At 42.6% G+C, this 16818-nt stretch overlaps 2 protein-coding genes across 2 annotated transcripts in view; both read left to right on the plus strand.

The window, feature by feature from the left end:
* Positions 1 to 16818, plus strand: part of brox (BRO1 domain and CAAX motif containing) — a 445085-nt gene that overhangs the window by 309377 nt on the left and 118890 nt on the right. The window lies entirely within an intron of this gene.
* Positions 1 to 16818, plus strand: part of disp1 (dispatched homolog 1 (Drosophila)) — a 159196-nt gene that overhangs the window by 136986 nt on the left and 5392 nt on the right. The window contains 2 exon segments of the mRNA XM_028821042.2: positions 7402 to 7505; positions 13742 to 13839. Of these exon segments, the coding sequence (XP_028676875.2) occupies positions 7402 to 7505; positions 13742 to 13839 (202 nt within the window).

Consider the following 16818-nt stretch of genomic DNA (forward strand, 5'->3'; position numbering starts at 1 on the left):
TAGGAAGGATATTCATCTTAACAATGTTAATTCTTCCGGCTAGAGTGAGATGAAGGGTTGACCATCTATGCAAGTCTTGCTTAATTTTTTCCATACAGACGCCAAAATTTTGTTGATAAAGAGCTTTATGTTTACTTGTGATATTTACCCCTAGGTATTTAAACTGATCTGCTATGGTAAAAGGTAGGGTGTCTAATTTAATATTATATGCTTGTGAGTTCACTGGAAAGAGTATACTTTTATTCAGATTAATTCTAAGACCAGATATCTTTTGAAATTCTGTTAGTGCTGTTAAAACAGCAGGGACAGTGTTTTCTGGGTCCGATATATATAAGACCATATCATCTGCATATAGAGAAATTTTCTGTTCCAGTCCTTCTCTGACAATCCCCTTTATCTGATGAGAATTTCGGCAGTGAACCGCCAGTGGTTCAATAGCGATTGCAAACAGTGGCGACAAGGGACATCCTTGTCTGGTACCACGTTCTAGTTTAAAGTAGTCTGAGCAAATTTTATTAATACAAACTGAAGCTTCTGGACTGGTATACAGTAGTTTAATCCAAGCACAAATATTCGGGCCAAACCCAAATTTCTCCAATGCAGTGAAAAGGTAATTCCATTCGATCATGTCAAATGCCTTTTCTGCGTCTAATGATAGTAATATCTCTGGGGTGTTTGATTTTGCTGGTGAATATATAACATTAAACAAGCGTCTGAGATTTGAAGATAGATGTCGGCCTTTAATAAATCCAGTTTGATCTTGTGATATTACCGAGGGCAGCACTTTCTCCATCCTTCTAGCTAGGATTTTTGAGAGTATCTTAACATCATTATTCAGGAGTGAAATTGGTCTATATGATGCACATTGTAACAAGTCCTTATTTTGTTTAGGAAAGACGGTGATTAATGCTTGTCGAAATGTTTGAGGTAGTATTTGGTGGTCTTTAGCTTCTGTAAATGTTACCAATAAGAGTGGAGCTAGCTGAGTGGAGAATTTCTTATAAAACTCTACGGGGTAACCATCAGGGCCTGATGATTTCCCGCTTTGTAGTGACTTTATAGCGTCTAGTAATTCTGTTAGCGTTAGAGGTTTATCTAGTTCCTCAGCACTTAAAGCATCTATTTGTGGTATTTGTGAATTATCCAGAAATGCATTAGATTGCGTGTTGTCTTCTTTGGGCTCAGTGGAATATAAAGACTTATAGTAATCTCTAAATGTGTGCATTATTTTATTATGGTCGATGATTTCTTCTCCATTCTTGTTGGTGATTACTGGTATTGCATTGTGAACTTCTTGTTTATGAATTTGTTGAGCTAAAAGCTTATTAGCTTTTTCTCCGTGTTCATAGTAATGCTGTCTAGACTTATAAATAAGTTGTTCAGTTTCTTTAGTTGTTAAGATGTTAAGTTCTGTATGCAAGGCCTGCCTTTTCCTGTGAAGAGCTTCACTTGGACGCCTGGCTTGTTCTTCATCTATTCTAGTAATTTCATTTCTTAGCTCTGACACTTTCTTGGTTTCTAATTTATTTCTATGGGAAAGATATGAAATAATCTGGCCTCTTAGGAAGGCCTTTAGAGTTTCCCAGAGTGTTCCTGCAGAAACCTCTGTAGACATGTTTGTCTCTAGGAAGAAGCTGATTTGTTTGGATATAAATTCTGTGCAGTTCTCGTCTGCCAATAAAAGAGGGTTAAGACGCCATCTGCGAGGTGAGTACGAGGGGCTTATTGATTTTAGCTCCAAGACTAGAGGGGCATGGTCAGAGATAACAATTGTGTCATATTTGCATAATTTAATTGTAGGCAGGAAATTATTATCTATAAAAAAATAATCAATTCTTGAGTAGCTATAATGCACTGGTGAGTAGAACGAATATGTTCTTGAGTTTGGGTTAAGAAACCTCCAGGGGTCTGATAAGTTGTGATCCTTTAAAAACTGTGTAATTATCTTTGCAGTATTAGATGTCGTCCCCCCTGTCACAGGAGTCCTATCTAAGAGTGGATTTAAAACACAATTAAAGTCCCCAGCCATTATAATTTTATGAGTGTTCACACTGGGAATGGATGCAAATAGATTTTGCATGAATTCCTTATCATCAACATTGGGTGCATAAACATTTATCAAAATCATTTTACTGTTATATAAGTTGCCCATGACCATCACATATCTCCCTTCAGGGTCCGACACTACCTCTGATGCTACAAAAGGAACTGTTCTATGTATGAGAATTCCCACCCCTCTAGTTTTCTTTATAAAGCTAGAATGGAACATTTGGCCAGTCCAGTCTTTTTGTAATCTGAACTGATCCTTGGTTAGTAAGTGGGTCTCCTGTAAAAATACTATTTTAGCGTTTAAGCCTGTTAGGTGAGAGCATACTTTCTTTCTCTTTAATTCGTGATTCAGGCCTTTAACATTCCAGCTCACAAAGTTAACTGTCCCATCATGGAGACATTGATTCTGAGTTTTTAATGTCATTTTATAGTTTTAATTGGTAATATGGCAGTTTTAATCTTAGTTTCAAGATTCCCCAGGAGTTGTTGCATGTTAGCCTGTTGCTGCATTGATATTTATAATTATAAGGATTATAAGAATAGATTAGATATAACCTGCTCTCCTTCTCTCCCCCCTTTATCCCCCCACCCCCCCATTTTGCCTCCCCACATGAGGCTAGACCCCACTTCGCGATGTTCCAGTCCTCTGACATACGAAGAGACAGAGCACGTCCAAAACAAAACAAACCCCACCCTGCAGCGGCGTTACAGAATTAAAACAGAGATATCTTTTACAGTTAAATCCTTAATACTATCTGCCGAAAATGTTCTCATTAACAATATTTAATCTTGAAATAATCTTCAGCGCTTTTAAGTTAAGATATTAAGGTTAAAAAAAAAAAAAAAAAAAAAAAAAAAAACAACCCTGGGAGTGATTTTAAAAACTAGTCCAGGATAAACCTGGTAATTCATACTGTAATAGTATAATGGTAATTGTATAAATAGTAGAACAAGCATTAAACCAAGGGTATGAAGTTAAACAGTCTACTTTAAGGTATAGTAAAATAAAAAAAATAAATAAATAAATTAATTAAAAAAAAAAAAAAAAAAAAAGGAAAAGAAATAAAAAAATAAATAAATAAAACGAATCCTACTTTAATCACTTCCACATTTTCACACTCACGTCTATAGCTCTATAACTCTGATTGAAACATAAACATATAACATATAAAGTCCAGATATAAAAAAAATTTTAAAAAAAGAGAATAAGAGATGTATAATTATAATACCAGTCTCTTTAAACATGGATCCAGCGATCAGATCATCGGTCTTTCCCGTGCCTTGATAGAATACGGCTCTTTAATTTTAATTAACTTTCAAAAAAAGTGTCGGAAACGGCTTCTTTAATTCTTTTTCAGCTTCTTCTTTGCTGAAGAAAATATAATGTCCGTCTTGAACTTCCACTTTCAGTTTGGCAGGATACAAGAGGCTGTATTTGATATCGGCTTCCCGTAGCATCCTTTTAATGTCGTTGTAGGATCTGCGTTTTGCAGCTGTTGATGGTGAGAAGTCGGGAAAAATACGAATAAGATTATTTTCGAATATAATCTCTTGCTTGTGTCTGAGAAGTGCCATCACATCAAGCTTACATCTTAGTCGTTCGAAGCGGACAATAAAAGACCTAGATTTAAAGGCGCTTGGTATCTTTGTGCGATAAGCCGTGGCTATCTCATTGTCGAGTTTAAAGTCATCTCCAATTATTTTAGACAGTAATTCTACTGCAAATTTCACTGGGCTTGAGCTTTCTCGTTTCTCAGGTATACCCTCAATTCTTATATTATTTCTTCTGCACCCATCCTCCAGGGCTGCAAGTCTGTCTCCAAGTTTTTTGTATTCCGAGTTCGCAGCTGTGGCTTTTTCATCGGCGTTAGATGCCATTTGTTCCGCTGTTTCCACTCGAGCCGTGAGTCCCTGCTTAACGTCTTCCAGCTGGTCTGAAACGTCATTAATATGATCATCAAGCCTTTTCAGTTTGGAGTTAGTTTCTTCAATGTGTTCCACTAATTTCTCCAACATGCCTTTAAAGTTCACGTCGAAACGTTCAAATAGACGCGTTTCCTTATCTTTGTTATCCTTCTTGAGCTCAGTGGCCACCTTCTTAAGATCATTTGTGTTATCTTTCTTAAGCTCATTCATGGCCGTAACCATGGCAGTGGCCAGTGTAGTGTTCATCTCTTTCTGTGTAGCTATCTGTGTAGCTATCTGTGTAGCGATCATCTCTTTCAGTTCGGACAGTTCGCTTCTGCTTTCGTGCTCCGCAAGTGAAAATGCAGCTCCTGTTACAGGCTCGCGATGAGTAGATGAGAGCACGTCCTGCAGAGCCCTTTCTAGTCTCGAATGATCCTCTGTAATCGGCGATCCCTCGCGACCTGTATCACTTGCGCCTTCGCTCCCATTTTCACTCTCGACTGGAGACGATACAATGGAGCGGGGCCCCAGGAATTCTGCGCACTCTTCTGCCTGTTCCAGGTCAGTCTCCGTGATGCCATACCTTACACCTGCACTCAGGCCGGAAGTCTGTCCGGACTTCGATGCAGCTTTAAGTTTCTTTTCTGGTTCTTTCTGACTTTTCTTCTTGTTACTCATGCTTGTATATTGTAGTGGAAGTTCCTTGGTCGGGTTAAATACAGGATACCTCTAAATAATATGAAATACGTGGGAAAATAAAGCCGCTGCTAGCGGAGCTCTGCTTCAGACGTCCATCTCCTATAAACGGACCAAACCAAAATCTTTTACAGGTGAATTTGACTGTGGTATATGATCCTTACTGCCAAATGTGCCGTTTTCAAGCACAACAATCTACTGGGAATGAGATGATGGATAGCATCCAGTAGCTGATGGCTCTGTGAAGGCGAGTGACCAGGCTCTCTCATATATACACAGACGAGTCACAATATTTTGACCACTCCGGTATGAAGTGAATGATGCTGGCTGTCTTGTAATAATGGCCCCTGTCAAGGTCAGGGATATATAGTAGATGGTAAGCTGGCATTATTAATCGTAGTCGATACGTTGAATGCAGAAGACCATGGGCAGATGTAAAGACCTGAGTGACTTTGATCATTATGGCCAGACGACTGGGTCAGAGTATTTCTGAAACAGCAAAGCTTGAGGGATGCTCCGAGTCAGCTGTGCGGTTAATATCTACCAAAAGCCGTCCAAAGAGGGGAAAAAAACACCGACTTGTCTACAGAGCTTCGGGCGGCCAAGACTCCTGAATGTGAGAGGTCAGTGAAGGCTACCCAGCCTGGTACAACCCAGCAGAAGGTCTACTGAGGCACACATCACAGGTAATTTTAATGGTGGTTATGGGAGTAGTGTGTCCAGGCACACAGCCTATCGAACCATGGTGCCTATGGGACTGCAAACCTCAGGCCAGTCAGAGTGCCCATACTGACCTATATCTGCCATCAAGTGCCTACAGTGGACACACAAGCATCAGAACTGGACTTTGGAAGGAAGGAAGGCCGGCTGGTCCGATTGATCTCATTTTCTGTTGCATGTGAATGTTGGCCAAGTTTCTTAGTTGAAAGCTACAATAGGGTACTTGTAATCGGCAAGACTGCATTTTGGCATAATTCATAAAGAGTAATGAACATGGAACTGATCAAAACTCATGACACCAGGTACAACTCGGTCTGTTTTGATATAAATTTCCACAATATCCAGTCGTTAGTATCTAATGGCTGTGTGATTTCTCCTCATAACACAAAGACTTGCAGGTTAGATTAGCTGGCAACTCTGAACTGGATCTGTGGGCATGAGGGGGTCTTTTGATGGAATGCCATCCTATCGAGATTTGGTTCCTGCATTACTTCCACGTGTTGGCAGAACAGTCTCCATATGACTATGTGGTAGAAAAAGGATTCGAGAAATGGACGTATGAATTAATATAATTATGGAAACTATAATGAGACACTGTGGTGGGCTGGCACCGTGCCCGGGGTTTGTTTCCTGCCTTGCTCCCTGTGTTGGCTGGGATTGGTTCCAGCAGGCCCCCGTGACCCTGTATTTAGGATATAGCAGGTTGGATGATGGATGGATGAATAATGACAAACAAGTTGGAAAAGTATCTCTATGAAAATAATGTAGTGAACAGCAGCCAGCATGAGTTTGTGAGGAGATGATCCTCCATAGCCTGTGCTTTAGATTTGTTTTATTTGAGCAGGCAACAGAAGTAGTTGACAAAAGCCTTTGACTTGAAATGAATTCTAAAATGGGAAGCTGTAATCATCAGAGGTCACCTACAAAACTGGAGCTCATTAACCAAAGAGTAAGAGGAGAAAGGGGTCATCAGTGGAGTCCCCCAGGGGTCTGTCCTTGGACCCTTGTTACTTTTTCTGATTTCTATTAATGACGTGGATTCTGGTATACTTGGTAAACCTGCGGAATTCACAGACAACACTAAAATGGGAGCAAAGGCAGACACTGAGGAGACATCACAAAGACCTGGAAAAGCTACAAAACTGGGCAAACATCTGGAAAATGGAGTCGAATGTAGAAAAGAGCTACACGTGAGAACATCAGTTATACATACAAGATGGAGGACAATGAGCAGAGGGAGGCAACCTCGAAAAGGACTTAGGGGTTTACGTATGTTGACAGGACATTTTCATCATCTAAGGAATGTCCAGAAGTGATTATAAAAAAAAATGTAAATAATGCTTATATCGTTAAAACCTATTGCATTTTAATCAAGGGATGCTCTGCTTGGACTATGTGACACACTAGTGAGACCACAACTGTTGTACTCTCACCACGGTACAAGAAGGGACAGAGCAACCAGGAGCATCCCAGGAGTTAAGGACATGTCCTACTGTGACAGACTTGGAGTAAACCTGTTTACTCTCAAGCAGAGGAGCCTGTGTGGGGACCTCATCCACGTCTACTAAATCCTCAAAGGCTTTGATAGAGCAGATCCCGGAGAATTCCTTCAGCTTAAGGGCGAGGACATCGGTGAAAATGACGGGGAAGTGCATTTAGGACTGAAGCCAGGAGGAATTTCTTTACCCAAAGAGTTGTGGGAATTTGGAACAAACAACCAAGACCGAGAGGTGAAGCAGAAAGCTTGACGTCCTTTTAAGGTGCGTCTCGTGAGATATTGGGGGGCAGCTTAGCGATTAGCTAAACAAACGAGCTTGATGGTCTGAATTGACTCCTCTTGTCTGTCAGCTTTTTTATCTTCTTATGTGTGTTCTTATAAGACCAACATTAAATGCAGTATATTCATTACATTAGTATATATTTTGTTTTATTTATTAACATTCACATTTTACTGTTTCCCCATCACTTTGTTTTAATTTATTATTATTTATTAATTTTGCATCCTGATCTTTTTCTTTCTGCTATCAGTCACCGAGAAGATAAATGGTCAGAAGATCACTCAGAAAAATTCAAAAGGCAGGCGGAGAGACCTTTTCAAAGGGAAGATTTTCTCTGCCCTCTGAAATATTACGGTAAGGAGGACAATTTCTCTTGATCACCTTTTATTTACAGTGCAGCACAGTGCAATGGGGCAGGTCCTGGCGCTGATGTCCTACAGATCTTGTACTCTTGATGCAAGTCCAGTGCCCAGTTGTGGTTTCTGTGTGAATGGCGCCCCATCCAAGTTGGTGCTTCTGGGATGGACTCTGGCCCCCACACGACCAATTCAATTCTTTATTGTCGTGTGTACAAGTACCATGTACAATGAAATGCTTGCTTGCATGTGTCCCCACAGTGGACATAGACAAAAAAAAACACACAATAAATAAATGAATATAAATAAGTAAATGAATAAATAAAACCAGAATCCTAGTAATAAACACAGTGGCAGATGTATATGTGCAGGTAGCAGTGGAGGTGACAGAAGGTTACTGATTGTTCTGATTGCAATTGGGTAGAAACTGTTCCTGGACCTGGAGGTGCGCATCCAAATGGACTTTAGATGGGAGGAGGGTGAAAAGTGACAGTGCAGGATGGCTGGGGTCCCGCCTGATACGGTTCATTTTCCTGAGACCGCGTGTAGTGTGGATGTCATAGTTCGCAGGGAGCTGTGTGCCCGTGATCTGCTGTGCTGAATTCACCATCCGCTGCAGAGCTTTGCAGTCATGAACTGAGCAGTTGCTATACCAGGATGTGATGCACCCTGTCAGGATAGATATCACAGTACACCTGTAGAATCTGCACAGAGTTGTGGGGGACATCCGGGCCTTACTCATTCTCCTGAGGAAGAAGAGGCGTTGTTGGGCTTTCTTCACTACTGCCGCAGTGTGACTTGACCATTTAAGGTGATCAGTGAGGGTGACTACGAGGACCACTGAATTGAAATAAATGTTACATTACAACTGCAGCTGATTTACTGGTGCTTGATGAAAATATCCAAATCATATAACTCCAGTTTCCATGCTAACTGGGAAAAATCAAAGAAGAGAAACCCTGTATGATGTACTAGATTGTCCAACTCTTTAATTGGAAAGGCTAAAAACAAGCAATGAAGGTCCATTCTGAAATTTCAGTAGGAGTGTGCCACGTGAATTCACTTGGGCATAATCATAAAAAGTGAGAAATGGAGGTTAAAATGGCATTAAGCCTGTTTGCTCAGTTGGGCCGTTGCTTGGTCAGTCGTCCGCATGAGCAGATGATCGACTGACCACCAGATTGATCACTCACTTGGGCTGTTGGTTGGTCAGTTGTTTGCTGGCTCGTTTGTTCGCTCCCTCATGAGTTTGTTCAATTGGTCGCTTGGTCGGTCAGTCGGTCACATGGTCACCCTCCTAGCCAGTCAGTCACTCACTTGCATGGACTGTTTCTCTCTTGCTCGGTCTGTCTGCATACACCTGCCTCCTAAAGATGTGCCTGTTTCCTTGGTGACTGTAAATTTAGCCCGGTATGGGTGAGCGTGGATTGATGGATTAGTGTATCCTGTGAAGGTTTCTGCCCTGCACTCCATTCTTTTACCTTATCCGCTGTAATGGAATAGTGGGTTCATTAGATAGTTGACTGAAAAAATATATATATTTACCCATAACACCTTTGGCATGAACACCAAGGAAGCGGAAGATTGGATTTGACGCAAATGTCAAAGGTCCATATCCTAGACATGCATCCATCGATTATTGACACAATCTCTGTTTATAATTCAGGCACATATATCTTTGGAAGTCTAATATGAAAACTTCTAAACATTTTTTTAACATGGTCGGGAAATGAAAGAAACCGATTTAATTGGGAGGATATTAGGAATATATTGGCAGAACCAAAAACGTCTGGTTTATTCAAGAGCTCTGTTGAGCGTCCACATTGTTGTCCAGTCCTCGTCATTTGGCCTTGGTGATATCCTTGAGTTGGGCTCCTTGCATTAAGACATTTGCTTAAGAAATCTGTCATCTCTCCCTCTGACGTACTGTCGGGTTAAGTGATGAGGAACCGAATCTCTGCGACGGGAAATGAGTTCCAGACTCTCGGCCAGGCACATTGTGCTAATCTGAAGCGTACTTTGCACTACAAAGGCTTCCTTTGAGGCCTGAAATTGCGCTAACCGTTGTAGCCTTGGAACGACGTCATCCAGGAGAGCATGCAAGTCGGATATTAATAGGGAAAGGTCAGTCCTTCATTTAAGATCTGAAAAGACGTATTCTGTGCAAAATAAAGCCAACCATATGTCCCTGCAAATTCTTTGTAAAAACTAAACCACATGCTTCTTCATAAAAATTCTGATACCAATACAAACTTAAAAAAAAAAAAGAGAACGCTGCCTACAATAAAATTAAAGAAACTTTTACAAACTGGACACATTCCTGTCATGTATAAGGAGCAAACTGATCACGCTATCTTTTTTTAGAAAAGGACAAACGCGGCAGATTTGCATATCCATTCAGACCCCTTCGCTTTCTGTGCGCTTTTATGGTGTTGTTGTAGTTTTAATTTCTAAAACACAAAACCCATACTGGCCAAGTGAAAACCTGTTTTCAGAATGGTCTGCAAATGTATTCAAAAATCAAACATGGAGATCTTTTTTTTTTTTTTTTTTATTCAGTGCTTTGTGGGAGCTCCTTTGGCAGCTTCTGGTCAGTCGTGTTGGGTGAGCTGGCTTTGTACCCCTTGATTTTAGGCAGTTGATCCCATTTTTTTTTTTCCTGGCACATCCTCTCAAGCTCCATTAGATTGCACAGGAAGCCATCTTCTGGTCTCTTGTGAAAGAAAAAAAAATTAACTGCTTGCAAGTTACCAAAGGATAAAATAAAAAAACTAACAAAGCTGTTTTGCTAGAACGGCAGGTTGTTCATACAGGCGTCTGTCATGACGAGATCAGACAGGAGTACCCGTGGACTGTGAGGTTTGCTGATGACCTTGTGATCTGTAGCGAGAGTAGGGAGCAGGTTGAGGAGACCCTGGAGAGGTGGAAATGTGAGAGAAGAATGAAGGTCAGGAGGACCACCAGGACAGAATACATGTGTGTGAATGAGAGGGAGGTCAGAGGAATGGTGAGGATGCAGGGAGTAGAGTTGGTGAAGGTGGATGAGTTTAAATACTGGAGAAATGGGGATTGTGGAAGAGAGATGAAGAAGAGAGTGCAGTTAGGGTGGAGTGGGTGGAGGAGAGTATCAGGAGTGATTTGTGACAGACGGGTATCAACAAAAGTGAAAGGGAAGGTCTACAAGGTGGTAATGAGACCAGCTATGTGTTATGGGTTGGAGACGGTGGCACAGGAGACAGAGCTGGAGGTGGCAGAGTTAAAGATGCCAAGATTTGCATTGGGTGTGACGAGGATGGACAGGATTAGAAATGAGGACATTAGAGGGTCAGCTCAGGTGGGACAGTTGGGAGACAAAGTTAGAGAGGTGAGATTGTGTTGGTTTGGACATGTGCAGAGGAGAGATGCTGGGTGTAAGAGCTGCCAGGCAAGAGGAAAAGTGGAAGGCCTAAGAGAAGGTTTATGGATGTTGTGATAGAGGACATGCAGCTGACAGAGCCAGATGATGAAGACCGGAAGATACGGAAGAAGATGATCCACTGCTGCAACCCCTAACGGAAGCAGCTGAAAGAGGATTCATAAGGCAGGGTGCAGTAAGCTGACCTAGGACAATTTTTTTCTTTTTTTTTTGGAACTCCTCCGTTAGACACAGGAAAGATGATTTTTCCTTCTTTAGGGCCCCATCTGCAATGTATACAAAATCGAAACAGTTAGTCGATTCACGCAATGTAAGATGAATTGCTTAGATAAACATATTGTGCTTATTGATAAGGAAGGGGGAGGGAGGAAAGATATTAAAAGCCATTTAAAACGGGGAACTTTGCTCTTCTGCCTTGCAACGCATGAATCCTGTGTACTCACCGGTGCCTGAAAAAAGACTGATTGATTGAACTCTTCCTGTCTTCCTCAGAGATCTCCTTCCACACTTTCCACACAGGTTCTACAGGGCCATTCAAGCACACTCAGAGACCATTCTCAAATCCACTCCGGTATTTTCTTGGCTGTAGGCTTCAGGTCTTTGTCATGCTGAACTGTCACCCCAGTCTGAGATGATGTGCACTCTGGATGGTTTTCTTCAAAGACGTTTCTGTATTTGGAAGCCTTCATCCTTCGCTCAGTTCTGACCATTCGTCTTGTTCCTTCATTCCCATAGCATGATGTTGTCACCACCATGCTTCACTGTAGCGATGGTATTAGGTGGGTGATAAGCAGTGCCAGGTGTTTCACCAGATATAGCACTTGGAGTTCTGCTCAGTGTTCAATTTTTGTCCCATCAGATCAGATAATCTTTTTTTCTTCAGGCTCTTGTACTTCTTCTGGACTGTGGCATTTAAACAGTTTGACCGTCTGCCATAAACGCCTGGTTCATGGAGTGCTGCTGAGGTGGTCGTCCCTCCAACAGGTTCCTTAATCTCAGTAGAGGACTTCTGATGCTGGTTTTAGAGTGGCCACTGGGTTCTTGGTCACATCCCTGGCCCAGGCCCTTCTTGGGGTTGCTGTGCCCCTAAACCCCACTAATGGCCATATCTGTAATATATTTGCAGTTCCATTTTATTTTTGGCCTACCGGATTTTCCTGGGCATTCATTGAAAACCTCACTCTGAATTTAAAGTGGGAAGATGTATGGTGTTTTGAGCTAAATACGATTGGTAATCCCAGTTCATTATAAGATTTTGACTCGGTTGTGCAGTTGGAAGTGGTCCGTAGAGTGTTGCTTCAAACACCTCAGAGAAATTGCACTGGGCAGGCTGCAGTGGGAGTGTAATGGTGTGAGGGATTATGTTTGCAACCTTAAGTTTCAATAATTAACTCTTATCGTAGCTCGCCAATATATACTAGCGTGACAATGGGAGTCTGGATCGACCAGTCCGACCTGAATCCATGGGGATAGCGGTTGTATCGGTCTGCCTGATTTGTATTATCACTTTTAAGGGATTCACAAGAAAACTCCGGGTGGTGGTTATTCGCAATCTTCTCCTCCCTGTAATTCTTGGGTGAGACTGGTCGGACATTATTAGCACAAGTATATTCCCCACCTGGTTCAATATGGCCACACCTGGGGAGACTTAGAATCATGTGGTGAAGTGCATCAAGGAGTCGGTGACTCCACTGCCACTCAGACCCCCAGAAGTATAGGTGTAGCAGGGTGAAAATCGTGCAGGCACGGAGAACTTGATGAGGGCGTTGTGTGTGACGTTCACAAAAGCGGTTAGCACAGCTGAACCTCATTGAGCCTTTGTGGGTCGTTTGGCACACCTCAACTCGATGGGTATTAAAGGGGACCTGTGAGTGTGAAATCGAGAGGGGAGAAAAGTGAAGAATGACAAGAAGTTTGAATGGTTGGAGGAGGAAAAGTCAAGGAAGAGCGGCGAAGACAAAAATGCCTACGTTGGATTGAGCCACTGCAGAGGGAAAGGAGGCGAGGTGGTCAGAAGTTTGGGGGGGGGGGGGGGGGATGTCGGTGCTCGAGTGGTGGTGTTCCTGCTGAGCATTGGAGAGGAGCAGGAGCAGTCGAATGCGGTGATGGTGGTTCCACACACCACTAAAGGATAGTGGTGGGATGAGTGAGTGGGGCTCAGTGGTCCCTACGTACACCGAGGTATAGTGGTGGAAACAGCAGTCAGACTATTGACTGAGCTCACAGGTATCCCAGGACGATGAAGTGTGAAAACAAGACTGAGAGCGTGATGCACTGGGGGGTCAAGAGGCATAAAGGGGGACAAAAATCGCCTGTTGTGTTTTTATTTTTAATTATAACCTGTTTGTTGGCTTTATTTATTGATGGATTTTAACTTCTATGAAGACTTTGTATCCTTGGTAATTTACTGATCAGCACTCGACTTTTTTTGGACACTGCTTTGAGTACAATGCACTCAGCACTTCTGCACCAACGTTGTTGGTGCCCTCATTGTCCTAGTCCATCTTAGTACATGACTATCGATTTGTCCCGGGTAAAGGATGATACCAAGGCTTCAAACAACGAAGACATCACAGACCACAACAAAAACAGTGAAGGAAATTTTTTATTAAAGAAGTTAGGTGAGATGGATGGACATCAAAACCCATGATCCACTGCTTCAGTGGCCATTGCGCCTCCATTGCAGCCTTTCCAGCGCTGGTCCTCCGTCGACAGATCACACTGTAGTATTTCATGACCCCAAGGCAAGAGGTGGTAGTAGTACTGCTTTGTGTTTTTTTTTTTTTTTGTTTGTTTCATCTGAAATTATTTTTTAACAGATTACTCTGCATCCCGAGTGGTGTATTCTTCTGCAGAAGGAAAGAACTTATGGAACGTTCAGGCGATCAAGTCAATGTGTAGACTGGATTTTGAAAGGGTGAGTACTTCTGGGTAACCCTGTACTGGGTGGTGGGAGGGAATATGAATGAATGAATGAATGAATGAAGTAGACACATTGGAAATAACCAAAGGTGTAGGTGTTCTATTTCAGCTGGGGTCCCTTCTCCTGGCTAGGCTTCAAAGTTTTATGTCCTTTTTTTGTTCATTTTTAAATCAGTTATTTATGTTAATGTTTCTTTGATTTATTATCTGCCTGGTTTACTATATGCCTTGGTTATGTTCCATGTGTCTGCCAATCACCACCAGGCGCTGCCCTCGCCTTTATAAATTCCAGAGGGTCTCCCACGGTTTCTGGGGGTTCATTTTGAATTTTCTTGGCAGTTTGGTGAGTTTATCTTACTATTGTCTACTGCTTGGTGATTCTTTGGATTTTTGACTTTGTTACTCCATTTTGGGTTGCTCTTCAGATATCTGTATTGGGACTTATTTTGCTTTTGGGATTACCTTTACAATCACTGTTTGCCTTTTGTGCTCTTTAAAGTATTATGAGAGAGCATTTTTGTTAAACACATTTCTTTTATTTTATAAAGACTCTGTCTGCCCCTTTACCAGCTGGGGTTTGGCAGTGAAAGTTCACTGTAGTGGGCATTTTTTGGTAGTTTTTTTGGGACTCCCAAGTTCACAACAGTAGGATCCCAACTGGAAGGCATTTGCTGTTGCCTGTTGGCCTAAAAAAATTGTAAGGGTCTCCGGTCATCTCTAGTAGACTCAACCATCTCCTCCAATGAGGGGCACCAATCAGAAACGTGACCACTGCAGAGGTGACTGTCCATTGGCTAGTGATGATAACATCAGCCCACGACCACCAAAACACAATGAATAAAACACAAGTCTAGTAAAAATGATGGCAACAAATGGGAGAAATGATGGAAAAGTACCTAAACACCCCCCCCCCCCCCCCCAATCCGCCACATATACCCCACTGCTCTGCTGTATTTTTTCCTAAAATACTTTGGTTTTCCTACAGCATCCCAAAGGTTTACATTTCTAACACACCTGAACCCACTTGACCTAATTTAGGGTTAGGATTGCATTGATAACAAGGCAGGGAGCAACCCAGGAAGGGATGGCAGGGCCCACTCACCCACACAAATACAGTGCCAGTTTAGAATTACAAATTGCCTGTGCATGCCAGCTTAATTGTCTCCTCTGCCTTGGCCTGGTGCGAGATCATGTGCTCAGCTGTGGACTGGGGATTTGGTTTCCTACCTAATACTCGCTACTGACGAGGCAGGCTCTGCAACCAAACCTGCAACTTTCAATAATTGGGATGGAGAATGGATGTGTCAATATCTCATCTCATTTCTTGTTTTCTGAAACTGCTTTTCCTGATGAGGGTCACAGTGGCAGCAGGCCAAGCAGGTCTACCCAGACTTCCCTGTCCTCGGCTACAGATTCCCATCCTTCCTGGGGAATTTCCAGGCGTTGTCAAGCCAGCCAAGATAGATAATCCATGCTGCGTGTCCTGATGTACCACAGGGTCTCTGTCCAGTGGGGTAGCTCTAGGTGGGGCTTCCCTGTGGTGGGCTTCCTTATGACCATGCCCAAAGCACCTTAACTAGCCTTTCTTGATCTGGAGGAGCAGTGACTCTACTCTGAGACTCATCCTAATCATGGAGCTTCTCACCCTGTCATGAAATGTTTCTATCCACCATGTAAACAAACCTCAATTCTGCCACTTGTACTCGTGATGTCACTTTTTCGGGCATTACAGACAGCTAAGGTGAGGATCGGGATGTCAATTAACTGGTAAGCGGAGAGTTGTGTCCTTGGATTCACCACCATGGATTGGTAACAGCACCTGCAGAACAGTGGTTGCCGCTCCAATCCACTTCTCGGTCTCGTACTTCCTTTTTCCATCAATCATGAATAAGACACTGAGATGCTTGAACTCCCCCACAACACACCAGGAGAGGAGCCGTCCACTGTTTTCAGAGAGAGAACCGTAAGCTCAGGTTTGGAGATGGTTATCCTCATCTCAGCTGCATATCGCTTGAGTGATGAAGCAAAGGGGACAACATCATCTGCATAAACCATCAATGCTAACCTTAATCTCCACAAATGGACAACCTCGATGTGTCTTGATATCCAGTCCATTAAAACCACAAATGGGAGTGGTGAGAAAACTAAGCTTTGATTTAGCCCGACACCCACAGTGAACAAATTCGACTTAATGGCAACGCCACTGCGTTCATATAGGGTGCGAACGTCATGCAAGAGCGGCCCTGCTTCCCCATATTCATGCAGCGCCTCCTACATCATCTGCTGAGGGACATGGTCATGTGTGTTTTCCAAATTTACACTTGTAGACTTGGTAATCAAACTTGTGCTTATAGATAGCCTTGTATGTGTTGTTAAAATGCATCAGTCCGACACAACACAGAGGTATTATCTCATTAAAGTGCCACCTGTCAAGGGGTGGGCTCTATCAGGCAGCAAGTGAACAGTCCATTCTTGAAGGTGATGTACTTGAAGCAGGGAAAATGGGCAACTGTAATGATCTGAGCAACTTTGACAAGGGACAAATTGTGATGGCTAGACTGGGTGAGAACATCTCCAAAATGGCAGTTCTTGTGAGGTGTTCCCACTATGCAGTGGTTAGTACCTACCAAAAGTGGTCTGAGGAAGGACATCCAGTGAACCGGTGGCAGGGTCATGGGCCCCCAAGGTTTATTGATGAGTATTGAATATGAAGGCTAGTCCTCCTGGTCTGATCCCTTGGATTAGCTACTATAGCCCAAATTGCTGCTAATGTTGGCCATAAGGGGAGGCGTCAAAACAAACAGTGCATCTCAGCTTGATGTGTAGTTGCAGACTGGTCAGAGTGTTCGTGCTGACCCTGTCCACCACCGAAAGTGCTCTACAGTGGGCATGTGAGCATCAAATCTGCACTATGGAGCAGTAGGAGGTGGTGGCCTGGTCTGATGAATCACATTTTCTCTTATGTCTTGTGGAT

The sequence above is a fragment of the Erpetoichthys calabaricus genome, chromosome 15, assembly GCF_900747795.2.
Source record: "Erpetoichthys calabaricus chromosome 15, fErpCal1.3, whole genome shotgun sequence".
In the NCBI taxonomy this organism is placed as follows: domain Eukaryota; kingdom Metazoa; phylum Chordata; class Cladistia; order Polypteriformes; family Polypteridae; genus Erpetoichthys; species Erpetoichthys calabaricus.